The 27073-nt window shown below is 41.5% G+C and overlaps 1 protein-coding gene across 1 annotated transcript; it reads left to right on the forward strand.

Annotated features, from left to right (window-relative positions):
* Nucleotides 1-16690: 16690 nt before the first annotated feature.
* On the forward strand, nucleotides 16691-22029 carry MYCN (MYCN proto-oncogene, bHLH transcription factor). Its single transcript, XM_030447727.1, has 3 exons — nucleotides 16691-16726; nucleotides 19346-20184; nucleotides 21437-22029. The coding sequence occupies exons 2-3, from the start codon at nucleotides 19449-19451 to the stop codon at nucleotides 22027-22029; spliced, it is 1329 nt and encodes a 442-aa protein (XP_030303587.1). The 5' UTR covers nucleotides 16691-16726; nucleotides 19346-19448.
* The last annotated feature ends 5044 nt before the right edge of the window (nucleotides 22030-27073 follow it).

The raw sequence follows: 27073 nt of genomic DNA on the forward strand, positions 1-27073 counted from the left end.
CAAGGATCTCCAGAGGTCCCTTCCAGCTCTGATATATAGATATATTCATTCTAACATTTTAAAGACTAATTTCTGAGATCTAAAGCCAACTCACAATAAATAAGTGTTTAGAAGCAGTAACTGATACGGCCTCACTTACATCATCATTAGCTGGTTTCATTTAGATCCACTTTCATAACTCCTTTGAAATAAGTATGAGATTTGCATGACTCTCCAGACCAGTTCTTACAGAACAGTCTTCCTACAGAATACAGTGAAAAGTCATGGTCTCCTTTTTTTAACCCAAGGCAATCTATATTCAAGGCATTCCAACTCCCGGATGCATTAAATATTTTGGATTAAGAATGTGATTGGTAAATATGTTCCTTTACAGTGAATTCTCACAAGTTCAACACATTTCTATAGGAAATTCTGTTCTGTTAGAATGTCCACAGAAGATGGACTGGCTATAGTGAAGCTCCTTTAGGAAGTGATTTCACAGTATTCTTATACAGTACTTTTCTAAGTGTCTTCCAAAGCATAAATATAAACAAGAATACATATGAGAAAATAAATATATACTTAAACCTTAGCAGAACAGCACATTTCACTGTACGCAAGTTTTCTCAGTGTAGAATTTCATTTTCCAAATGCAGCCAAAAGCTATTTCAAAGACCATAAAAACTGCATCCCAGAACAGCACTTGTCACGGTATTATGAACTCTTCTAGGTATATAGAATTTCACAATACTTTATAATGTAATTAACATTCATGCTTCTAACATTTTGTAACTATTTGAAAAATCTCTGCATCACTTTCTTGATGTCTCAATTATGACAGAAACATTAGAAAGTGCACTTCAAGGAATAAAATCCGTGGGCAAATAAAAACCAAGTATATTATAAAGTATTTTGAAGTATGTTTAAAGATTTTAGGATATCTCAGGACTATGTTGGGACTTGTTTCACATTTAAATGTCTGGCATTACCAACAGTGATATCCCTCTACATGGCAGTTAAGAGAACTGCTTTCAGCTCCATTCTAATTTCATAATCCAATGCAAAAGCTCAACATCATCTTCTACATCTGGCATTTGTAAGCCTCATTGTTGGGACACACACTGCTGAAACTCTTCTTCATTCTCTAAAGCAAGTGCCTTTTCTAAAGACTTAGAAAACATGTTAATTCCCTAATTTCTTTTCAGAATTCTCATAAAGGAAGACTTCTGCATGTCTGCCACTACTAATACAAGAAGAGGGTCTTAAACATGATAATGATAGCTAATAAAAAAACCCACCAACAACAAAGAAACAAACAAAAAAACCCCAAAGCTTTACTTTCCTGTTGGTTTGCATACATAGTAATAAAACTACTTCCCTGGTAGGATGTAAAGTTAACATCTCTTTCCAAAGTGCTTCATCACTTGTGCTTACAAGTGTCATAGTATTAAGCCTAAAAGAACAGAAACATTATTTTATGGCATAGGATACCCTTAGTACAGAAATACTGTGCATTATGCAAGAAAGAAGCTCTCTAAAATGCTTTTAAAGACTGTGGTTCCCATTTGATTGATGACTTTGGAGATCACAGTGAGTGTTGTCACATACAAAAAGTCAGGGCTGATAAGCCTACAAGACACACATCTAATCCTCAGGAGGAAGAAAGACAAACTAGCAGAGCAAAACCAAAATGCAAAAGGCAAGAAGCAGCTGGCTTTAAATTAATATCTATTTAAATGGTGTAGGTGGAAATAAGCCAACTTTTAAAGTAATTTAGAGGAATCCTATTTTTACCCTATCACTGAGCTTTATGAATTAGTTCTTGTACTTTTTGAAACTCCATTAGGCACATCTAACATCAGTCCCTCAGCACAGCAAACCAAACTGCAGTTGTATTTCGGGGTACATTGTCACTATTATGAAGCTCATAAACAATAAAGCTCTACAAGGTACTTGTGAAAAAGAGCAAGCACTCTAGTGGAGAAAGAATTTCAGTTTGAATGTACAAAGACTGCAGCTCACCATGAGTGCTGCTGTTAATTATTACAGAATCACTACATAGCTATGGAACTTTATTCCCTCCTGAAGTGCCTTTCTTCCCCTCCCTTTGCAGGGAAGGAGGAGGCAGGGTACCAATACAACAGGATGCATAAGAATAGGCACACTAAAGCAATTCTAAATTGCTTTCCAACTTTAGCTTCAAACTATTCAAGGGGTAAGTAATGTTGCATAACTCACAAATCCTGCCTGGCCATCTAGGAAAGGAAACAACTGCAGTTACTGTTCAGAGGCAACTTGTTGATATAGTTTCACAATTGCACTCCTTTGCTTGGGAACAATCAGAATCATGCTCCTTGACTGTGATTGCTCACCTAAACACACTCTCCTGCCAGAACACATGCAGGCTTACCAACAGTTTGCATGCAGATTCTTTCAATATTTGAAGTGATGGCTCGTCACGACAGATGCTGGATTCAGCCAAACTCCAAATAATTACCACTTAGTTGAATTGCAGTAGTTCTTAGACATTCCATTATACCAACATCACATTGTGTGATGCACTTTACAGACACACTAAAGTTTAGGACAGCACTGGAGATTCTATTACCTGAATATAGTGAAAATGAGACACGGAAGGAGTGAGTAATTTGATCAAGGCTGCATAACAAAGCTCTGGCAAAATTCACAGAAACAGTTAGGTATCCTAAACAGGTTTGAATGTTTTTAAATGTTGGAGCATAAACTACAATAAACACTCATGGGAAAAAAAAAATTAAAAATGCAAAAACTTTCAGACACAATAATTAAAGAAAAAAATATCTTTTTAGAATAAAAGAATGTTTCCCTTTCCATTGACAAAACCCAGAATCCTTTCTAACTAATTTGTTGAGGAAATATGCCACAGTGGAATTTAGTATGACTGATTAAACTACGTTAATACATTTTCCAGCTTCGGGTCCCCCAGTCCCATTGCCCTATCTATGACCTTTCTAACTCAGGAGTTACTTCTTCTACTAACAAGCATCCATCCATGCCACAGGATATCATGGATGAATAGAAATTATTTGAAGTGCAAGCACAAAACAAGAGTACATGATGTTATGAAGCATATGCATCTCTGTATTTACTGAATACACCATCTCTTATTGTATTACTGCCACTATATAAAACCACAATCTAAAGTGATTTTTAGATTAGTCCCTGACATTTTGACTAAGTACAACCTGTAAATCAACTTCCTACACATCACAATCCTAGTATCTTTACAACAAGGTGTTCCCATGCAAAGGTACTGTCCAGGGGGAAACTACAGCTGGGAAAATAATTTACCCTTGCAAGTTACTTGTATGGAAAACTCAGTATGTTACTTCTTACCTTGGCTTCTTCTTGTATATATCTCACTACAGCAAAATCTCATATACACAACAAATGTAATGTATACACATCCTGCTTGGTTTTCATTACTTTCTTTGAAACTTATTAATGGTCCAACCAATGAACTGTTGGAGGATGGTGAGCCAAACATCTGATCCTGAAAGCATCAGCAATCCTCCACACCTTTCTTCTTCAGGCTGACAATCATAAGCTCCAGTTTAGAGCCTACAGGACAGAACTAGTAGCAACTGACTGGAAAATTACTCTGTGCAGCTGCATCATGAATCTCTTTACCAGATTCAAGCCTCAAGTACCAACCCAGCAAAAAAATGTGAGCATATAACAGCTAAACCTGTGAACGAGAGCAGGATGAAGCAATCCCAATGCAGATCCTCACGTGGTGATACAGTTTTTCTTAAAAAAATAATATAATCTACTTCCAGTTGAGGCCTGCCCATTCTTGCCAAACTATATATGGTTTTCCTAATAATATACACAAAGGAAGATGTATTTCTCTTCTCCATGTCCTGTTATCTCATCCCTTTGTCATCCCTTGATCACTTGGTCCAGCCTTTGTTTCCTAAAATCTTGTAAAACTACAACACTTCAGCAAGGCTTCAAGCAGCTTTTGGTATCTAAAAAAACCTAAGCAAATTGAGTTGTCTTACCAACACCTCTTGATCCCCCGTGGGACTAGTAGTGTTAATAACCAACATTTAGAGGAAATTATTCCCATTCTCACTTGCTTTAAGGCTCCTTTAAGGCTAAGGCAGTGTGAGCTGACTCAGTGCAAGTAAGCCTCATTAAGTTTCATGCTGATGATGCCTGGCTAGTATTAGTGCAAGGCAAAGTTTTGCTCGCCTTCTCACTACTACTTCTACTTTCCCACCTGAGACTAAGGCAATTTTAGCTATTTATGGACAATAAGTGTAATCGTAATCTAAACTGGGATTCAAGTGGCATGAAAAAGCTACTGCCCCATCTTTTCTCATTCTCATTGCTAAGGGCAACTTATTCTGAAGGAAGAAAAAAAAAACTGTATTTTTTTTCCATCACATTTTTTTTGCATTACATCAGACAAACTGTTCTGAAAAAAAAAAAAAAAAAAAAAAGTAGAATCTATATTGTAAAGTGTCTGTGGTAACAAGAGAGGTTTTTTCATTTAAAATGTAAATGCTATTTGTATCAACATCTGGAGGACTGTAGCCTTAGGCACCACTACAAGAAGCAAGAGATTTGGACAGGATACATTCAGTCTTGCTTTAATGGTATGATGTTCTGCCAAGATAAACTTCTAAGCCTTGACATATTTTACTTTGAAAAATGTTATCATCAGGTGTAAAGGAAATTCTTTTTCACTGAGGAGAGTTTTGTAGCAGTTGTATCTGATGACATAACTACTATGTGACTACATATTTCATTGACATCTTTCCCACCCTGAATAGACAAGAAGCAACAAACATTCTTTCTGATGACAACCCCATACACTAGTAGATTTAAATAACAACAAAAGGAAAGGATTGAGATTCTCACCAAGGGCTCTGTAAGGGAATTATTTTCCATCAGCATGCTGAACTTTAAATCCATTGCTACTAATTAAAGCAAGTCAGCCGCTCAAAAGCTTCTTATGCCAAGCCTCTCTGCCTTTGGCCTTACTCAAAATCTCTTGTCAAGCCCTCACACCATTCTAAAGCCTTAATTTCTGCCATGCCCCACTTCCCACTTTGATTAAAAAGCAGTTGCCTCCTCCTGCTGTGACTGCTCTGACGTTATGGGTGCTGCATTTCTCTCCAAATTTGTCATTATGGACATTCCTATGGACACCTCAAAAATGTTGCTGACACTGCTTAGGCTTCTCTGTCCATGTTTGTCCACTGGGTTCAGTTGCAGCTTTGATGGGACTCCAGATAATCTAAAATGAGAATGCACTCACCATGTATCCTGCATGGGACACTAATGGCAGAATAAAAAGGTCATGTCTGGGAAAAACTAACATATAATGTGTTTAACTTATGAGCCTTTAGCCCCCAAGGAGACATTTCTAATAAGCAGTGGGAAAAGAAAGAAGGATGTGAAATGTGAGTAGAATGACAGGACGTATACACCTCACACTATGCCAAAATTTCCAAAGGCAACACAGTCAAAAGGGTGACCTAGGTACTGTTAATTCAGTCCTGCAAAGCCTAACTGCTAGGCATCCTCAGATTAGGATGTATGCTGCTCAATAGTGCTACTTAGGGATAAACTTTTGCTTCCAAAGTGACCTAAAGCCACTTCTCTTAGGACTTTTAAGCTTTCTGTCCAGACAGCTTATAGTACTGAAGCATACTTCAAGTGAATAATGCTATGATGACTGTGAAAAAAAGTTTTTCATCTGGTTTAAGTCAGTAGAAATTTACTAAAATCAACCAGTTAAAAGTCAGCTACAACAATGTGAATCAGAATCTTAGAATGATGTTCAAGTAGCAATGTTGTGTAGTAAATATATCAGAAACACTAATAAATTCCCCTTTTTTCTTGGATTAAGAACAATTGCACATTTCACTGATAATCACACTGCAATCCCCACCGTCCTGGGTACTTGACAGCAGCTTTTCCTTAGATTCCATTCCAAAACCTTCTTTTCAACAACTTCCACTTTCTTGGGTCATCTTCACCTCCATAATTCACATGCATCACAGATGTAAAAAGTTGTATCTTTCACATCTAATTCAGTTTGTAGTTTTTCCCTGTAGCATTAATGTAACACAACATGAGTATTTCCCAGAACAAGTATTTGTCATTTTAACACAGGGCTCAATTCACTCACTCAAGGAAAATTTGCAGAGCTCCTGGAAGTGGCCAGCTTCAGATAACGAGACCATTGGATTAAATATAGGTTTAGGCTTCTTTTTTTAATCTTTCCCTTTATCTCTATCCAAATCCCCACTCCCTTTTGGCTGCTGTCACTACAGCACTTCAGATTCTGGCACAAAACCAGTAAAGGAGGTATTTCAAGAGATGGTAAATCAACTTACTCAACACTCTCCCTGGCTTCCTTTTCAGAGGTCAAATATGTTTTAAAACCAGTAAAAGCAGTGAAACTTCTTTCAAGTCTCACTTCTCACAAGGCAGGAAGGACAAGCAGAGGGGGTTTTTCCAATATACACCACTAACAACATGCAAGTCTCAGGGTCTCAGAGCCTCTTCTCTTAGCCATGGGATATGCACAAAGGCTTACTCATTATCTTTTCATATTTTGTCAAAAATGGTAGATGAAGGGCTACCAGCATAATAGGACAGGGAATGTACACATAAATCATATTTCAATATCCATCTCTATTTTTAACTAAGATTCCCAAGCCAGACCCAACAAAAAATGTCAGCATTTACGTGGATATGGGAACTCTGATTTCATGAGAAAAAGCTTGCACAAACAACTCAGCCTTAACACGTAGTTATTCTTTGTCTATAATAACATCCCAGTTCCAAAGAGGCTGAAATATGTATTTGTGTAAGTATATTGACAAATCTCAAATCTACATTACAACTAAAAAGTAAATGACTGCAATGGCACAATTCACAGCCTAGGCAGAAATGCCATTGCATCCCAGGAAGCAAAGGAGAAACAGAGCACACATTTTTATAACCTTGTTAAATAGTGACCCATTTATCTGTATAATTACCCTGACTTCATTTCGATCCAGAAGTAACACAATCAGAATAATATAGCAAAATGTATAGACACTCACCCTGAGAGCTGGCCAAGCCAGACTCATCTATTTGTCAAAAGACTAATCACCACTTCAGCATTTCACTCCTGCATGCCAAATTTACCTTTCTTTTTTTACAGCAGTTGCTGACCAACACTCAGCACTTATTTTCAAACATGATATTTTATTAGAAGTGGTTTCAACTGCTATTTGTATGCTTCATTTACTATTTTTGAAGGTTAACATAAGATGTAGGGGGGAAGAAAAGGGGAAAAAAACAGTATCACCACTACATATATAGGATTTCTTGTTCAAATTAGTCTTAAAAAAGGACTTTATAAAAGTGTTGCTTTCATCAAATAAAAACAAGCACACCCAGTACTGAGCAGCTGAAGGTGCTCCTGTGGCAGGAGGTAAGATTAAATTATATAGTGAGCATTATTCATAAGGTGCTGTTCATCTGACCTTAAAGCAGACTGCACAGTAGCCACCCCTTAATGTGAAATTAATTCCTCCATTTCATTCCATCACTGAGCCTTGCTTTCTACACACTAGAGCAACTCTCATTGCAGAATATTGTTCTGACATCACATTAGTAAAAACAAATTACAAACCAAATATCTAATAGGTTTTTACTAGCCTGATGAGTAACATTCAATTTTCCAGAAGTTCTCAAAACACTTCCCAGAAGTGCCAATCATCATTGCTCCCAGTTTACAGGTGAGGGAAACTGGTTAACATGAACATTAACAATTCACTGCCCATGATCTGCTACAGGTTAAAAGGTTAAACTAAAACTAGAATCAAAACCCTAGGACATGCTGTCCCACTGCACATTTCATCTTACCTTAGATTTACCATCATTCACCATCAGTCCAAGACTGTTGCATACTATTAACCAAATTAATAAGTCTGAAGCGTACAAAGAACAATAAGAAAAATACAATATACAGTGAACAAGATGAAATATTTATTTTCTTTTAACAGCTTAAATCAAACACTGTCCCTGATTATTATATGGTGCAGCCACACAGTATGCTGGAGCATGATGAAGTGATCTGGCTGGCACTGTTTAAGCAAGTGCCAGAATGAAACATGCTACACCAGTTTCAAAATGATGCTGAGCCCAAGTTATCAGCATCGTGAAGGGACAAAACTTACTGTGCTGAGCAGTGGGCCAGGCAAATTCAGTTTTTATATCTTTTAGCACATGATCTGTCACCAGTGCAGTGCTTCATAGATCAGCCCAATCCAGGTGAGCTGAGGGCAGTCTTCATGCTCTACTGCCTCATGCAGACATATTCTAAATTCTCTGCATGGGCAATTAACTGAAATAATAGTGCAGATCATCTTATAAAGAACAGTATAGAAAAGTACTCGATTTTTTTTTTTTTTTTTTTTTTTACATTTCTGAAACAGATAAGAAGTTTTAATCATTTACTATAGGATGACCTGGAGTATAAAAACACACCTGGACATACCCAAACACATGTACATGAATGCACACATAGACACATGCTTCTATATAACCAAAATAGTCCTCTCTCTCAGTGTTATATGTACCTATACTCAATTTGTTGATACTTCTTGCAAGAACATTAAACTACTGCAGCATGGTCTTTTCTTCATTATTTTTAAAATTATAGTTTGAATAATATTTTTTCCACAGGAGGCAGAAAACTAGTCCTCAGCAGTACAATGCACAGGAAGGAGGATGCCTTCCAACCTTGTATCTGTACTGTTATCCTGCCAAGAGCAAGTCTCTACCAGTAGGCTGAAACTCTGGCACACAAACATGATTTTCTGCACTGATTAATGCTGATCTAGCTGCCTGCACCCAGGATGCAAGTGAAAGAAGCAGGAATGCCAGAGCAGTACTTGTATGTTTGAGGCAATGATCTTGCCAAAACGCTACATATTTATCACTCTGGAACTGATGCAATGAAAATTGTTGTTAGAAGACTTGGCTACTGTTGGAATGGGAATGAAACATAATAAATTTTCACTATTATTTTCTTCTTTTAACATAGATTTCATCTCTTTTGAAATAATACACAATTCTGTATTCCTTTGCTAATATAGCCTATTTATTGTAAATCTCAAAATGATGCAGAATTACTTTTGCAGATATGAAGAACATTTCAGTTCTGTCAAACAGAAATTATTCTTAGCCATACAATTGTATCTCTGGAAAACAAACATCAGGAAAGCACTATCAGTACAGAAAACCTCTAACTAAGCCTCAATACTATAATGAATCCTAAATATCAATGATAAAAAAGCATTTAATGTGCACAGTCTGATCATGTACATACATACTTCAGCAATATGGAGCAACACAAAGTCTTTTAGGATACCCAGGCAGTCATGGCCCTAGTTACAATGCTGATGAGCCCTAAAGTATTTGAAGCAGAACACTTCAAGCAACAGTAAACCAATGTTAAATATGATCAGTACAAAAATTGTCTTAAAATTCATTGAAGAGAATAAGAATCAAATTCATAAACCACATTTGTTGTGGCACTTCCCTCTAAAAATCTACCTGTGAAAGCCTGGAATCTGACAAACAATTTTACAATAATTGTGTACAATGATCACAACTAGACATTTCTTTCAGTCTCCTATTGATCATGGCTCACTTCAAAGCAATTTTCCAACTTAAAGGCTGTACATCATAGAAAACCCTCTAGCATTTGCCTGGAAAAACATGAATAAACCATAGGAGTTGCTGAAACAAATGCAAACGCAAACCTGGGTCTTTTGAGTCTGTTTCCTCATTTCCAGCAAGCATTTATTTGTTTTAATGGGAGACAAACAGCTTCTTCAAGGGTTGGGTGTCTATAATTTGCCAAGGGGGCTGAGAGGTTCACAGAAACCCATGAAAATTAGCCCCAGTGACAGAGCCAGCTCTCTCTTGGAGGCTGTGGAAGGCATGCAGAAGGAGTAAATGGCAAGACATCTGAAGACAGTGGCATTGCCCTTGACACACTTGTGATTAGAGCCAGAGATACATCAATAATTTCTGTGACACACGAATAAACAACATGTTGACAAGCTGATTTACTAAAGCAGGAATGGCAATAATAATAAAACCATCAAAACTCCATAAAGGCCTTTAGTGTGTCTGAAGAGATTTTCATTACTGCAATAAGCATTAAGAATTTCCTTTGCTGTTAACAGTTTTTATGGCAAAGCTTTGGTTATCAGTAGAGGTTATCAGTAAAGGTTCTATCTGTTGCATATAAAATGAGAGCAAACTAAACAATCCAGAAAACTACTTTCAAGTTGTGGCCCAGGACTAAAGTTGGAACCACAAGAGAACAGATCTGTTGCTGGTCTCATCTGGCACAGTCCCAATGGAAGGAAACCATATCACTTGACACTAGCTGAGAGTATAGTTTGATGCATCCCCTAATTCACTCCCTTAAGTCTGTATTTTCTTCCCTTTTATGTTCTAGTCACCAACACCATTCTGTCCAGACACTAGTAGTCCTTAAAAGCTAATGTTCCTGTTAGCTTGCATTCAGAAATGAATCTCAGATGCAGGAAATAAAAGCCTTCCTCTCAAACGTAAAGCAGATTCCAATTGAAAACTAAAGAATTCACGCTTCAAACCACTCTCCAAGAATGTCTTCCTCTATTGGTAACATTTGGAGATGTTAGAAAGGGAGCTAATGAAGACAGGTTTATGTGGCTGGTTAAAATTTTACCTTCCCAGCTGCAAATTTCACATTTGTCTCAGTGAATTAACTGGTCAAATATTCCATAATAATTATTTAAAAGGCTTTGCAACCATTGAAATATTTTGAGCTAAAGTTTCAAAAACATTCAGTAAAGTGAGCTTGCATAAAAATGCACAAATGGCTAATTGCTCAAAAAAGTTAAAGCTTTTAAGTAGATGTAAACAGAAAATGTTGTGATGCTTCAAACCATTAAATGATTGATTAAAACTGAATAAATGATATGATGACAAAGCAGAGGGGTACAGGTAGAAGACAAACTGGGTAACATTCACAGAGAAGTGTGTAAGTAGCCTGTTCTACAAACTGTGTGAAAACTCCACAGCTCTTCCTGTGGTCTTTTGCCATGGCATTAAGATGATTTTAACTAAACTAAGCTTTCCAGCTAATTAAACTAATTGAGATCAACAAGTCCTCCCAATGAACTGGCACTGTGGCATTACCATAGACTACTGGGAGGAGAGAAAGTTCCTTGATGGTACTTGTACCTCATCCACCTGTCAGCCCTCTTCACACCTGCCTCTTACCTGCAACTGGTCAAAAGAATTGGGAAGTGTTGTTCTCTTCTCTCCCTGCTTATGAATGGTGAAATATATGGATGACTCTCCTGGGACTGCCAAAATTAATTTTCCAAAGAGTTTCCCTAGCTTTAACAGTCACTGGAGTAAGTATTGAGTGAACAGGCTCAAGCTCTTGACTTTCAAAGGAAAACTGAAGACTCATGGCGAGACTACTTTATAAGGACAGCCACCCCTGCCAGAGTTCTACCATATTTCTGTGGCTGAAGGACACAGTATGAATTTGCATTGTTGGTATCTTCAGAATTATTGGTCAACAGTTACTGTTTATTTGCTGTATGGTAATACAAGTTAGTGTCATCATGTGATGAACATGAATCACATTCACAACAATCTAAAATAAATAAAATTAAAAAAAAAAAAAGCAACTGTACTGATCTACTTATGAAAAAAAAAACAAACCACTTTACAAATTATTCTAACAAGAGTTTGTCTTTGCTCTGATTATGTACCATCAAGCCATTTTTAACCAGCCAAATCACCAGTTACAGAAAAAATATTTTGCCACAGCTGTGGTCCTGAGAAGCACGCGTATATCTAATGCTTATTGTGTCAGATGTATTTATAAAAACAGCAGTATAATGCAAGTACAGCCCAACACTACTGCTACATCATTGATCCTGTATGTCAGCAGACACTTCTGCTATGATTAAATTCAAGTAAGCTATAGCTTCCTACTCATAAAGGAATACTTGCAAGAATGATGAATGCTTGTGAGTTGTTTTACAATTAGGATATATTTTTATGTTCTATGTATACATTTATATATTAATATTAATAATGTATAATATTAATATACATTTATATATACTATATATATTTAATATATATTTAATATATATGGGGGGTAACAATATTGTATAATTTAGGTACAAATTTTGTGTTAATAGTGGGATTTTTGTGGCAGCCTCACTAAAAGGAGCAAGGAGGTTTGGTTTTTTTTTAATACTAAATGAATGCTGAAATTTAACAAATGAATTATTTTTTAAATTTGGGTACCTTATCTCCTCTTGGCCTGGTTTCCTAAGGATACAAACCACATTCAGCAGAGTTACCTGACTGTTATTCCTTGACATGAATTTTGAACTCACTAGAGAGTTTCAACCAAATTATTGAGGGGTAGAGGTCTAAAAGAAATCTTACAGCTCTTATAGCTTTCTTTAAAATTGGAAAGTGGAGAGATCCTATTAATATTTCAACCAAGAAAAGCTAATAAGCACATTCTTAATTAGACATCAAGAATACTCATAGAAGAGAGACATCAGAGACCAAACTCTCAAAATTCCTCATTTCTATAACTTACAACTCCATGGTCTTATCTGTAATTTTTAAAGTTACTTTTGTTTTGTTTTGCTTTAGAATACAACTGTAAGATACCAAATGCTTAGAGGTTTATCTGGCCATATATAGGGTGTGAAAAACCCGCTGTAAGTAGGATGTTTTTCTGAGCTACTGCTGTCAGCTTCTGCCAAATCTAAAAAATACATTTCTAGTCCTTCTGTTTTTAATGAAAATTTGCTCTCCAAGCAGGCAGAAAGCAAGCTGAGGGAGAAGACTAGCACAAAAATGACAGTCTGACCAACCATTTTTTGAAGAAACCAAATGTATACAAAAATGACAGAAAGAAGAAAGCTCTTTTTCTTTTCACTAGCTATTGGAAGACAGTTTCTGATGTCTTAACACTTAAAGGTAAAGAATTCAGCCACAGTTACCTAGTTAAAGCCAGTAGCTCCTCTATTCTTAGCAGTCAGAATAATATTCTGTTATCAGAGTATTTCTGATGGATAAGGTGACTTCAAAATGAGTTTTAATTAAACAGGATTAGTTCTCTGATTACTAGGTACTCCTTAAAAATGCTTCTGACTGCACAGGTGAGACTGGTGAGTAATTCCTGCAGTGGTGGTAAATGATACCACTCAAGTTTTTCAGCACCTGTGTTGGTATGATGTCTCACCCATGTGAAACATTACACAAGCACTAGGTACTAAGTCTGGTATTTGAAAGTTTTCTAGTCACAAGAACATCTGTGAACGCAGCACTAAAGATGGTATTGTTTGCAGAGGTGACATGCAATCTAGAAACCTCTTTGAGAAGCTGTGCTAGGCTTTCATCTCAATGGATGATGATGACACAGTCTGCAAGAACTTGTGGGAAAGCAATTGCTACCTCAGACTGTTACAATCAGCATACTAGGAAATTCTGCTTCAATTTCCCCAAGTGACACTGGGGAGGTCCTTTACCCAGGCTCACCTGAATGAGGGTAAAAGTAATACCAGACTCTACCTTTAGGGTGAGTGTCAGGTTAAGTATTTTAAACTGCACACTCAGCAGCTGAATTGCACACACTCAGCAGCCACACAACCTTGCAATTTTATTGAAGGTATGCAGAAATAAATCTGCTGCTCTAAATCTGGCAGCTTTTGTGATTGCTGTGTTAATCTTAACAGCTACCTCCAAATAATTAATCCACCTGAAAATATTACTACTGCTAATAGGTAGTGTTTCAGGTCCTTGTTTAGCGTTTTGGTCCTTCCAGACCAAAATAAATCCCAGATCTATGAGTGTTCATACTTATGTCCTATCAAGTCATACACAGAAAGTTCCATGTAATTTCTACTGGTTGAGACAGAACAGGGATAAATCACTCAAATTCTGTCATGCATTTACTAAGTACACTTAGAAGACCTTCCCCCTGCCCTGATTAAGGAAACCTTTTATAAACCCTTTTTACGATTTAACATTGACACGTGAGGCTATACACACTACTTCTGACTGGCACAGAAAACTCAAAAATGTACCAAAGCAATGCTGTCTTCCTTCTTTTGATGTTCTTGGTAGTTGCAGGGTAAAAGAGTGGTATCTGTAACCAGAGAAATTTCCCTCACACAGCTGTCCTTAACGAAACAATAATGAGGAGAGGGAAAATGTTCAGCAGCCTTGAACACCAGTAAATTACCCATCTATTATGCCCAGGTGTGTATGTCCAAGCTCTCAGCACAGTTTTCAGTCAGGCTCATTGTGAGGACAAATTAAACATAACAGGATCTACTTAGATTCTCATCACCGTGTAGGCAAAAGTACCTTTTACCCTTTTATACAGTTTTTAATATATATTTTTCTACTTTTCCATATCAAATTATTACAATGCCTTAAAATATTTGCTACACAACTGGTCAATATTGGGGCCCACTTCTAGTGCCAGCACATCTTAATTCCCACGTTTTTTCAGTGAAATGACACAATGATAAATTCACAGTAACTACAAGTAGTTTCAGCTTTCCATTTGCCTTGAGGTGTCTTGATATATGCCATTTCAGGGACAGAAGGGATGATGATAAAATAGCCCAAAGTAAGTATCAGACAAAACAGCACAAAGATTTGTGCAGTCCTTCCAAAGCTTTGCACAATGTTTCCTACATCTTTCTCAACTGTACAAGACAAAGCACTAGAACTGGGGTTTTAACAAGTCTTTATCTAAACAGATTTAGTGCTCATAAATAGCAATGTGTCTCAGTGTACTGCTTTCCATTTCCTGTTTGGTTGGGGTTTTGGTTTCTCTTTTGTTGGTTTGGTATTTTTTGCCATGAAAGTTACTTTAAAAGATTTGTCTTGTTACCCCTTGTTAATATTCACATGCAAAAAAATATATCACAGAAGATATCACACACCACAGTACAGCTTTCCTAAATGTTGAAAGATTTATTTCCACACCCATACGTATCAAAATAAGAAAAGGGAAAATTTAAAAAGGCTGCTGCAAAAATCCACATGATAATTTATAATGAATAAGCAATAAATCAGATAACAGGATAGCAGCTCATCCTTATGCCTAAGGTATGGGCATATCAATACTTGCGTGTATAAAAAAAAAAATTAAAAAGTAAAGGTGGAAGACTGAAAAAAAACTTTTAAAGGTGCAAGTAATATATAATTGTTTAAACTGAGGAAGATCGTCAATTGATGACACATTGTTCACACATTTGATGAAACACATACTAACTGTTCATGTTTCCTCACAAGCTGCAACCTGTTCAATGTTACGGAAATGTGAGGGGGGAAAAAACCCACACACACCTTTTTTGTCCAGCCAAATAATCCAAACATGAATTAATAAAGCTCAGCACTTTCAGAAGACTTCACATCTTCAAAGTACTGAGCAAGCATTAGCTAATCAATGAATTCCCCTGTCTTGAATCCAAAGTGCACTAGAGGAATGGAGGCCAAATTACAATAGTTCGGGCAAGCCTTACCTCTAACATCTCACACACTTATTGCCATGGGGGCTGGCTGAAATCCTGGGAGGAATCAGTCCAGCACTCCTCTGCTTTATGGCTGTCCTGCCCCTTCCCTGGCAGGCTCTGGCCATCTGTAACCCCCCCAAACAAATTGTAACTCATATCAGGATACCTAGAAGTCACCTTCAGCACCCCCTGCTTTTACTGGGCTCACTTTGAAACTCTAGTACAGAGTATTTTCCTTCTAGATGCCCTCTCTGCTCTCAGCCAGGGCCAACCAAAGGCTCCTCAGCAAAACGGCCACCAGCCACTGGGCCACTGAAAGAAGAGGTAGAAGAGCAAGCTGGGGGGCCTAAGAGTCTACCAGAAGCTCACTGCCCTGGTTATAGCCATATTAAAGTTGTCATCTTTTGTCAGCCAACTCAACCAGCCTGGCCTCCCAGGCAGCACAGGCTGACTGGATACCAACACCATGCCACCTCCAGCCAGGCGTGCCCAGTCAGCCCTGCTGCTGCCCAGGACACCAGCCATCTGCAGGACCACACTTCAGCACCCAAGGCATTTTTCAAGACCATCTCAGGACACAGAAAGATTGGGACAGCCTCCAAGTTTTGGCCACTGAAGCATAACATGGAAACAAGAGGGGTGACAGGCTGGACCTCCGGGCACAGCCAGCCCACAATCCTCCGGAGGTGGAGAGCTGAACGGATTGCCCCTGCCTCCTTTAGGGTCCACTTCCCGCCCTCAGGATGAGCCTCTCCCTCCTTGATCACTCTCATCACCGCCGTGCCTCCTGGAGTCGCCGCTTTTGAAGACCCCGGGCTCGCCCCCACCGCCGGCCGAGGCGGGTCGGGGAGGCGGTGCTCCGGCGGCCCCGCCGCCGCACACAAAGCGGCCGCCCGCCGCCACCAGCCGTCCTGCGAGCTAGCGAGCGACGCCCAAGTCCCCGCCTCAACCTGCAGCCTATGAGCGAGGAGGCACCGCCCCGAGCGGCGGCCGGACCGGGTTCGGGATCGGGATCGCACCCGCCGCCGAGGAGAGCGTCGCGGTCCTGTCCTGTGGGGTCTCGTCCCGCGGCCGGCCCCGCCGCGGCCCCCGCGCCCGCGGGGAGAGGAGGCGAGTGAGCGGTGGGTGCCCCGCCGCTGGGGATACGCGGGGAGGCGCCGGGTGAGCGCTGCGCCGCCGCTCCTGCCGGCCCTCCGCAAGGTGTCGCCGTCGGCAGCGGAACGGTGGGGCCGTGGCGGCTCCCTCCGAGCGCCTGTGTCCAGTTCCGCGGGGCCGGGCGACGGCGGTGGCGGCGGCGGTGGTGGTGGTGGAGGAGGAGCAGCAGCAGAGGTGTGCATGGGGAGCATGGGCCCGGCGGCCCGCTCGGGGCAGGCCGTCGCGGGGCCGGCGTGCAAGCCCGGCTCGCTTAAGGGGTGGCGGTCACTGCACGGTGATTGTTACTGATTATTTGCAAAGCCCAGAGTCGAAGCGAGTCCTTCCTCTAGCCACTGCCTTTTATCCCTATTTTTTGTTTTCATTGCCCCGGGTGTTACCGCTGTAGATCGCGGGCGCAGGCGGGTGGTGTCCGCTCTGCTGAACGCCGACCCGGAGGCGACGTTTCCCCCGAGCTCGGTGCTGGGGTTACGCGGGGCGGGGGCGACACAAAGGGACAGACAGCGGCGAGATACGCGGGGCGGGGGTCAGCCCTTCGGCCCCCCGCGGCAACTGGGCGCCCTCCTCGGTCTGCCCCCGGCGCTTTTGCACCGGGAGTGGGACCTCATTCTGCTGGCAGAGAATAAAGAGCGAATGGGGCTTTTGGCGCCAAATGCCAGGCACCTCCCTGCTTGTATGGAAATCAGGGAGGTGGGGTTAGGCTGCTCTCGCTTTTTCTTTTTTTTTTTTTTTTTCTTTTTAATGCTCCGCTCCCCCTGTGTGTCAGTTTTTTGCTTTATATTTCTGATTTTTTGTTTATTTGTTTTGGGGTTTTTTTAATGCCTTTTTAGGAGGTTATTATCCAGTATCTTCAAAGGCAGCCAGTGACAGTCATCTGTCCGCAAGCAAAGGGTGCATGCGGAGGCTCCGGCCAGCCGCGGGGGCCGGGCGGGCTGGCGCTCAGTAAAGTGCAACATACAAGATCATCTGCTTTCCCCCCCCCCCCTCCTTTTTTTTTTTTTTTTTTTTTTTTTTTTTTCCTTCACCCCCGCCCCTCCTCCCCCCTGCAACACCCACCACCATCACCAAGGAGGTGAGAAGAGGAAGCTGCAGGGTCTGGGCTCTAATAAGCAGGAGGACAAAAACCCAATCAAATAAATACAATCCCACATCGCCTTTGAGTTGCTAAACTAGGGAGGATGGGAAGGGAAAGGAGGAGCAGGGGCATTTCAGTGCGTGAATGGGTTTTTCATTGAACAGAAGAATATCCTGGAGGATATTTTGGTTTTGTTTTGGAGCTGTCGCATTGAGATCTCCTTGTGTTTTGTAGGTGCCGCTTAACTGCTTTGCATTTTTAACGGTTTAATGTATTTCACGAGTAGAAAAATGTACAATACTGGAAGTGATCAGGGGGCGGGGCAGGGGAGAGCAGCTGAGCCGGGCTCGTTTCTTTGCGTTTCATCATAAGGCTTTTAATGGATTTCCCTCCCCCCCATTTGGTCTCCGTTTCAGCGTCAGCTGTTGTGAACCCGGCAGAACGATTCCCTTCGCGTTACTTTAACCGAGCTGAAGGGAGACGCTGACTGTCTTGTTTGGACTGAAAGTTGGGGTTTTTTTTTATTTATTTAATTTTTTTAAATGTCTGATGCAACTGAGGTCTCGGAAGAGGAATGGGGCTGTGGTTGACCGGTCGTGGCTAGTGAGTGGGGGTCCAGCTGAGGTAAGGGCAGCAGCGTGCATTTTTCGGAGCTGAGAGAGCTGGAGAGCTGCTGTGTTTGCAGGAGGTTTGATTGCATGAAGTAGCAAAATGCGCGAAGTTGTCCTTGTAACCTCTCCGTTCCTCTTGTCTTAAAGTGGAAGGAGGGGGAGAAAAAAAACTTCCCGTACCTTCTTGGCAAATCAGAAGGCTTTGTTGGTGGCGCCGGGGTGGTTTTAATGCATTTTTGTGCGCGAGATTATTACATAAGGTTGATAATTTCTGTTGCTGCTGGATTTCCCCTCCTCCTCCTCTCCCCCTCCCTCCCTTGTGTTTTTTGCGGATTTCTCTGGCTCGCTTTGAGTGAATGAACTGGCCATTTGCAAAGTTGCAAGGAGCCCCTCCGCCCCCTTTTTTTGCATCCTTCTCCTCTCCCCTTTGCACTGCTCCGGAGATGACAAAAGGAGTAAACTTCCTCTACTTTTGCTGGCATATGAAGAGGGGTTTCTGGAGAGATTACGATATCAAAGCCTTGCATCTGTCTACAGTTACTCTGCTGTTTTGAAGCAGTTTGGGGAAGGCAGGCGACTGCTATGTGCAAAAGCACAGAGGTGCTTTGCATCCGTGCTGTACCTTACCGGTTGGTTTTGTGTCCTCCCGGAGCACCGGGGAAGGCGGAAAGCTTTGCACGGGAAAGCACTACCTGATCGCATTTCTTTGAGTATTTAGAGTCTGGAGGAAAGGTGTGTGAGATGCATTTTTTCTCAGGTTGCAAAAAGCTCCCTCCTTCTTGCTTTTGATGATGGGATTTATTTTTTTTTCCTTCGGTTGAGTCGCATTCATGCCTGTTTGTTTCTTCGTGTTGTAACTGTGGTTGGTTTTTGGTTTTTTTTTATTATTATTTTTGGTTTAGTTTCAGGTATTGAGAGAACCTCTCTTCTTCCCCTTGGAAATATACATAAAACCTGCCTCTAAAACCATTGCCCGACCCAGGGATCAGCAAGAAGAGACCAGTAATGCCAGGAATGGTCAGTAAAAACCCAGACCTCGAGTTTGACTCTTTGCAGCCCTGCTTCTACCCAGACGAAGATGATTTTTACTTGTGCGGGCCGGACTCCGCTCCACCCGGGGAGGACATCTGGAAAAAGTTTGAGCTGCTGCCCACCCCTCCCCTGTCTCCCAGCCGTGCCGGGCTCCAGGAGCACCCCCCGGGAGGAGCCCCGGTGCCGTGGGGAGGGGCGGCCCTGGGGGGCTGCCGCCCTGCCGACCCCCTGGACTGGGCATCCGAGCTGCTCTTGCTGCCCCCCGAGGCCGACCTATGGGGCTCAGATGGAGGGGACTTCTTCGAGACGGGGCTCGGCGTGACCAACAACCTCAACTCCATCATCATCCAGGACTGCATGTGGAGCGGCTTCTCCGCCCGCGAGAAACTGGAACGGGCGGTCAGCGAGAAGCTACAGAGCAAAGCACCCGCCGCCCCGCCGCCGGCGCCCCCGGGGGCCGCCGCGGACGGCCCCGCCGCCGCCGGCGGACGCGCTGAGCTGGGCAGCGCCGTGCCCGAGTGCGTCGACCCGGCCGTGGTCTTCCCCTTCCCCGTTAACAAGCGGGAGGTGGCGGCGGGCCGTGCAGGGGCGGTGGCAGCGGCACCGGCACCGACGAACGCTGAGGCTCAGCGGGGCGGCCGCCCGCCGCGCCCCGCCGGGGACGGCCGGGCCAGCAGCAGCTCCGGGGACGACACTCTTAGCGACTCGGGTAAGAACTGGCGGTACGCGGTGGGGAGGGAGGGGTGACAGGCGCCGCTTTCTCCGGGCGCCTGCGGCTTCTCGGCCCCCGCGGGCTGCTCGGGTCCAGGCGGGGGCGGCTGCACCCCGATCCGGCCCCCGCCGGCGGCATCGTGGGGCGGGGCACGGCGCGGGGCTGCCGGCAGGCGGCAGCAGGCGCGACCGCAGCAGCGGGGCCCGACCGGGACGGCAGAACCAGGGGTAGCGAGCTCCCGGCCTCCTGTCCTGGCGGCAGCAGGTCCAGGGGAGGCGGCGGGGCAGGAGCTCCATCGGGCAGCGGGCTTGTTCCGAGGGGCTGCGCTGTGCTGGGGATCCCCCGGGGCTTCCTTACCTCCTCCTGCCCTCGGGCTGCCTCATCCCAGGGGTGGTGTTGGGGGGGCAGAGTGAGCTACCACTGTCACCCCGGGTACGGGAATCGAGGAGGATCACGGTGTGTGCCCTTAGGCATGGATTTGGAAGACTGGTGCAGGCTGGTGACCCCTCCAGAGCAGTGCTTGGCTTTGCACTGACAGAACCTAAAATGCCCAGAACCGTATCCTGTCCGTGCCTTCAGAGAAGCCCGGCTGGGCTGAAACGTGGTTTCGCTTGTGTAGATGAGCTAGTCTATATGACTGTCGCCATAAACTTGGTGATCCGTCCCGGGTATCAAAGCCTGCTGTCCCTTTAATGTCTGGTTTGACAGCTTTGGGTGAGGAAGCACTTCCAACAGCTGTCTTCTTGGCAGTGCACCAAGCGCCGGCTTAAAGGGTCCCCGGCTGGAGCAGCTTCACCTTCTGCCTCAGAACAAACCCAGCGATTGTTTCTTTTTCCGGCTGCTTTTGTACCAAGCAAGGGCTCTGTTGTGGCACTGTGCATGCCTTTTGTACAGCAGCTCTACGATTCCATTCAAAATATATACATAACGCTTTTTTGTCGCTGCAATTATGTGGGTGGTAGCCCTGCTTTAATTGAAAATTAGAAGTGTTTAAAAACACCCACCTCATTAAACTTTCAAATCAAAGATTTGAAAAGAAATCATTGTTCTTCAGTCTTTTAATGTATATTACATACTTTTTGAGATTTGTATCTGGCTACAGATGGTGGTCACCCCTTATTTTTGCCATCAGTTATTGCTGCTTTTACTTTGCATATTTTGTCAATAAATACATGTTGGTTGATACTTGTTCAGAGTATTTTCTGTGAGGATAACATCTGTTTTATTTTCTTTTTTCTATTACCAAAAGATGATGAAGATGAGGAGGAAGAAGAAGATGAAATAGATGTTGTAACAGTGGAGAAAAGACGCTCCTCCTCCAGCAAGGCTGTTACCACCCTTACTATCACAGTGCGTCCTAAAAATACCACTTTTCCATCAGTCAGGACACAGCAGAATGAACTGATTTTAAAGCGTTGCGCACCAATTCATCAGCAGCATAATTATGCCGCTCCTTCTCCATACATGGAGAGTGAAGATGCTCCGCCACAGAAGAAGTTAAAAACTGAGGTGCCCCGTCCAGTAAAACCCACAATCCAACCAAAGTCCAAGAGTTCAAGTCCTCGAAACTCTGACTCAGAGGATAGTGAACGTCGACGCAACCATAATATCCTGGAGCGTCAACGGCGCAATGATCTACGGTCAAGTTTCCTCACTTTAAGGGACCATGTTCCAGAACTGGTTAAAAATGAAAAAGCTGCAAAAGTTGTGATCTTGAAAAAAGCCACTGAATATGTCCATTCCCTTCAGGCAGAGGAGCAGAAGTTACTGTTAGAAAAGGAAAAACTGCAAGCCAGACAACAACAACTGCTAAAGAAAATAGAATACAAGCGGACTTGCTGAACTTTTCTTTTGTTTTATTATTTTTTGGCTGACCAGGACAGTCATTGCCACTTTGCACATTTTTGATTCTTTAAAAAAAATTGTGTTTTTTGACGTTAAGAATGTTGGTTTTACTTTCAATCCAGTCCCTGAAGTAATCGACAAACTACATTATCCGGGTACGGAGCAAATGGCTGTTCTTGCAAGGAGTTTATTGCAAGATGGGCAAATAAGAATGGACTGCCTTTGTTTTTCTTAAGAACTGTAGATGGTGGGGATTTTGTTTTTTCTTAAGAAAAAAAAAAAAGTGAGCATTTGGAGCTGCTGATGACATCTAGTTGAGTTTTAAAATGTTCATTCCTAAGTTTTATGGTGCTTATGTTCTAACAGATGTTACTTTAGGGGTTGGCATTTGTACCCCTGTGGGAATTTTCTGTAAATACCATCTACACACTTGCCTTTTGTACATGTCTTGGGTTATGAGAGGTAGCTTTTGCTACCAGTATTAGACTGGAAGTTCATACCTAAGTACTGTAATACCTCAATGTTTGAGGAGCATGTTTTTGTATACAAATATATTGTTAATCTCTGTTATGTACTGTACTAATTCTTACATTGCCTGTATACTTTAGTATGATGCCGATACATAACTAAATTTGATACTTATATTTTCGTATGAAAATGAGTTGTGAAAGTTTTGAGTAGATATTACTTTATCACTTTTTTGAACTAAGAAACTTTTGTAAAGAAATTTACTATATATGCCTTTTCCTAGCCTGTTTCTTCCAGTTAATGTATTTGTTAATGTTTGGTGCATAGAACTGGGTAACTGCAAAGTTCTGTGTTTCATTTCTTCCAACGATGTACATTTAGTGCTGCGTCTTATAGCACTTTGAAATACCTCATGTTTATGAAAATAAATAGCAATTACATTATGTGCCATTTACTATTTTTTTTTTCCTAAGTTGTTTGCAATCTTCATGAAATAGGAAAACATGGCCCCATATTCTGGGCATTTAAACTCTCAAACTACAGGTTGTCACTCCATGAAAAATCAGCTGGCAGGACAGTTCAAGTCCTGGTTAAGAAGTAGTTGTAGCTAGAACAATTATCATATTGTTTTATACTTTGGCTGTGATATCAAGATGTACCACAGTTAATGGAAAGACTGTGTCTTGTGAAGACTTCTGGAGGAATATCCACTGTACACAGAAAATTGTAAGATCAGAAACAGAGCTACCATCCTTCTAGTAAGGGACTGGCCTCAATGTGATAGACAGGTGGAGACATAAATGATGGAGGTACACTTTGCTACACCACAGAAAATGAACTATTTGTCTTAAAAATTTAATTTGCTGTTCTTGGTTGCATATTACAAAAGGCAAATGGGAGTACTTGAAGGATAATTAAAGTACTCCCATCATTGCATAGGAGAATTAGTGTTCTTGTTTGTAGCTGAAGATGCTGCTCATTACTACTTGTGCTGTTAGTAAAATTAAAAATCCTAGAGATGATACAGGTTTGAGGTACAGAGAGCTATGAAATATGCATCAAGTGACATGTAGACTGAATAATGAAACTGCAGAGAATTGCCTCAAGAGGTGTGATGGCATTTGGTGTGACAGAAACAAGGCATCAGAGTCTGTTGGTAAGCTTCTTGAGACCGAGGAGTTGTTTTCTAGTCTGTGCAGGTATTTCTGACTAATGTATGGATTAATGACCAAGTGGCTACTAAGGAGCTTAAGGATCAACTTGCAAGGAGCGTCTGCCTCTACTTGAGCCATGAAGGAAGGCTCTTGCTTGGTGATGGAGGTTCAGAACATCTTACCTTTGCCATGAAGCAACATTAAAAAAAAAGTTACAGCTGTATACTGACCAGATACTTTCTTAGCAGATGCAAATCATTTTCTGAACAAAATAAATCATAGAGCGATCTATCAACTTTTTCTTTACAGTATAGGAGGAATGTACTAAGGATTTTAACATGCAAAATTGAACAGATGCTGCTCTCCAAACATCTGGTCCTTATTCTCCACTCAGGGCAGGGCCAAATTCTAGGTCAGATCAGGTTGCTCAGGGTCATACACAAGCCACCGTTTGAATATCTTCAAGGATGGAGATTCCCCAGCCCCTCTGGACCCTGGACAACACATTTCATTTTTTGACCACCGTGACTGACAAATTCTACCACTATCTGTTCAGATTTTTCAGTGTTGCTGCCCCTGTCCATTGCCTCCTGGCTTTTTGTGTTTAACCTCCCAGAAGAGTCTGGCTCCACCCTCTCTGTAACTTCCCATTAAGTAGTTAAAGACAGCAATTACTCCTTTCTCTTCTTGAGACAAACCAGTTGTGTCTTGCATTGTTGTGGTATCCAAGCATTTAGAGTATAATAAAGGTGTCAAATACTCAGATTTGTTTGGATATTCAACACAAATCCCATTTGAATGCCTCTTTTTCAATGTAGAAGTCTTGGCCTGATCCTTTTGAATTCAGTGATAAACGTCCAACTGATGTCAATGGAGATGCAATCTGGCCCCGTAGCATTCAGAAATGCTTCCAGATACTGTACTGTTTGCTGTGTGGTGTACGGTTTTTTTTCTTTCTTATTTTTTCTTTTAAATAACCTTAGGAGTTAGTGGGTTTGTTTTCATATTGTTGCTGCAGGGAGCAAGTTGTCCAGGACAACTGTTTTGTAAACAAAAATCTCAGTGGTAGGATGTTATTAATTTTCAGTTGTTAACAGGCTGGTGGTTTTAGTTTCTTCTGCATTTACACAATAAAAAGAACTGAAAGGTGTAGGAAAGGTAGCTTTTGAAAAGCAAAGTCAACAATTCACTTAGTAATATTTTCTGAAGAACCAGTACCCAGAAGGGTACATAGAGAACATAGAGACATAGCAACACCAGTAACAAAAGATCCTTCCTTATTCTGAAGCTTCCATAAGGACTCCCTCAAACAGTGAACCAGAACTGATACTATTTTATTTCTTTTTAAATCATGCATGCCTATATTTGCATAACAAATGCAAATATAACTGTCTGGAAAATGTGTTAGAAAATGTGGCAAGTACCTAATAAATGCTTAGTAAAATGGGTATTGCCTATTCCTGAAGGGAAAAGGGGATCAGATTGATCACAACCTTATCTGAAATAATAAATATTCCCAAATATTCTGCTGGAATCAGATGGTTTCCTCCCAAATCACATATCCCAGTACACGGTCTTCTTCCACTTTTCTGTTTATTGTCTTAAAAGTACTACTAAGAACACGAGGGACTGGAAACACCAAAATTAAATGATTCCTCCATAAACTAGAATAGTTAAAACACCATCGGGAGAGCTCAAAAAGGTGAAATGTGTTAATGATATCATTACCACTAGGTCACCTGTTGTCATGAGTGGGAAGGAAAGTACATTTCTCAAACCCAAAGCTGCTATTATAGCAGCTTATCACCAGGTATTGGCTGGACTGTTTGTGATTTCATGATGTGTGTAATTTGCAGAGGGCACTTTTACTTCTGGTAAGTACACTGATAAACCAAGATAGAGTAAAGTAACTTTAAAATTATATCATTCCTAAGCCTGAAGTTCCTGGCTTGTGGCTGGTTTAAATAACATCTAATTTTATTTAAAATTTGAGATAATTAGTTTAACGATATTTTAATGTATTATGTCATCACACTCAGAGCAAGTACTTCATGATTTCTATCTGGATTCCTTTCTTTTCTCTGTGTCCATTTCCTCTTTCTTTTTTTCCCCTTCCCTTTTCTCCTTTATACCTTAACCACACACTGTCTCAACCTTCAGAGGGATTTGACATATCCCAACTATCCTTTCAAAGTAATCAGGAATTTCACTAGAAACAGGAGATCCACAGGACTTCTGGAATCTCAAAGGAAGCTGATGGTGCAAAATGTGGAAAAGAAGCTGACAGCAGGGCCATAGCATCGATAAAGCAGAGCACCAGCTCACCTCAGCAGTTGCCTGAATTCAGAGCCTTTGGTCTGTGCCCAGTCAAGCTTTCACTTCTGCTGGGCTACCTTTACCACTCTGCCACCATGAGCTATTTTTTGCTGCCTGTCTGCTTGTGCTGATCTTGCAAGGAGGTTTGTCTGCAGTAAAATGGGCATTTTGCATAAGGTTGCATAAGGTGGTGGATTTAAACTGCCTGCAGGTCTGTAATTCTCATCCAGCTTTGTGCCTCTATGGGCTAGGTCTTTCTTTCAGTGAGATTAGTTAGATACATATTAGAACAACAATCAGAAAATATAAACTTAATTCTTCATCTCTGAGCTGTGAAGATTCCTTGTATACATGCTGTTTATGTAGATTAACATACATGCTGCACACACACAAGGGCCTCGATATGTGCTGATTCATGAACCCCGCTAAATAAAGCCAAGTGTGTATTTTAACAGAGGAAATAACCACAATGTCCACTTGTTTCTTTGAAGAAAAAGCAAACAAACAAAGGTATTTTGTTTCCTGTGTTTCTTTCCTATCTTCTATACTGCATGCATGTAGGGAGGGGAGAGGAACTGTCTTACCTGTCTGAAGCTGAGGTTAGATTATGTTCCTGTGAATTGCTATATCAATCATTACAAAATTATGGCAAGAGTCCTCTTGTCTGAAAGAACAGTGTCTAGCAGCTAAACATAGTGTAGTTTAACATTAGAGGTAGCATGAATCATGTTTCCTACATCTGCTTGGTTACACGTCCTGATCTCCAAGCATTACAGAGTTTCTAGCACCTAGATGCTTTGCTTCCTAACTCTCCTCATGACGTCCCCAGACAGATCCAGGCTCTTCTCAGAGAACAGTTCAGAGCATCAGCTTTGGGCTCTGGCTCAAGAGGCCCAAGCATTGCCCTGTGCAGTGGAGAAACTGATGATGCAAAAAGAGTGATTACATGAGCTATGTTAAGGGCCTCTCTATTGCTTCTGTGTACCATCAACAAGTTGCTTGATCCATAGCTGATCTTACTTACCAGATGAAGTTAAAAGCAATGATTTGGAGAAAACTGCAGGCTAATAGATTTAATACTTAGAATAAACCAGTAGATTAGT

Source organism: Calypte anna, chromosome 3 (genome assembly GCF_003957555.1).
Source record: "Calypte anna isolate BGI_N300 chromosome 3, bCalAnn1_v1.p, whole genome shotgun sequence".
In the NCBI taxonomy this organism is placed as follows: domain Eukaryota; kingdom Metazoa; phylum Chordata; class Aves; order Apodiformes; family Trochilidae; genus Calypte; species Calypte anna.

What these genes read in the sequence shown, in the direction of transcription:
- MYCN (XM_030447727.1), top strand. Translation starts at nt 19,449, where the DNA reads ATGCCAGGAATGGTCAGTAAAAACCCAGACCTCGAGTTTGACTCTTTG. An exon ending in CGACACTCTTAGCGACTCGG is followed by an intron (nt 20,185 to 21,436) that starts GTAAGAACTGGC and finishes TATTACCAAAAG; the next exon opens with ATGATGAAGATGAGGAGGAA.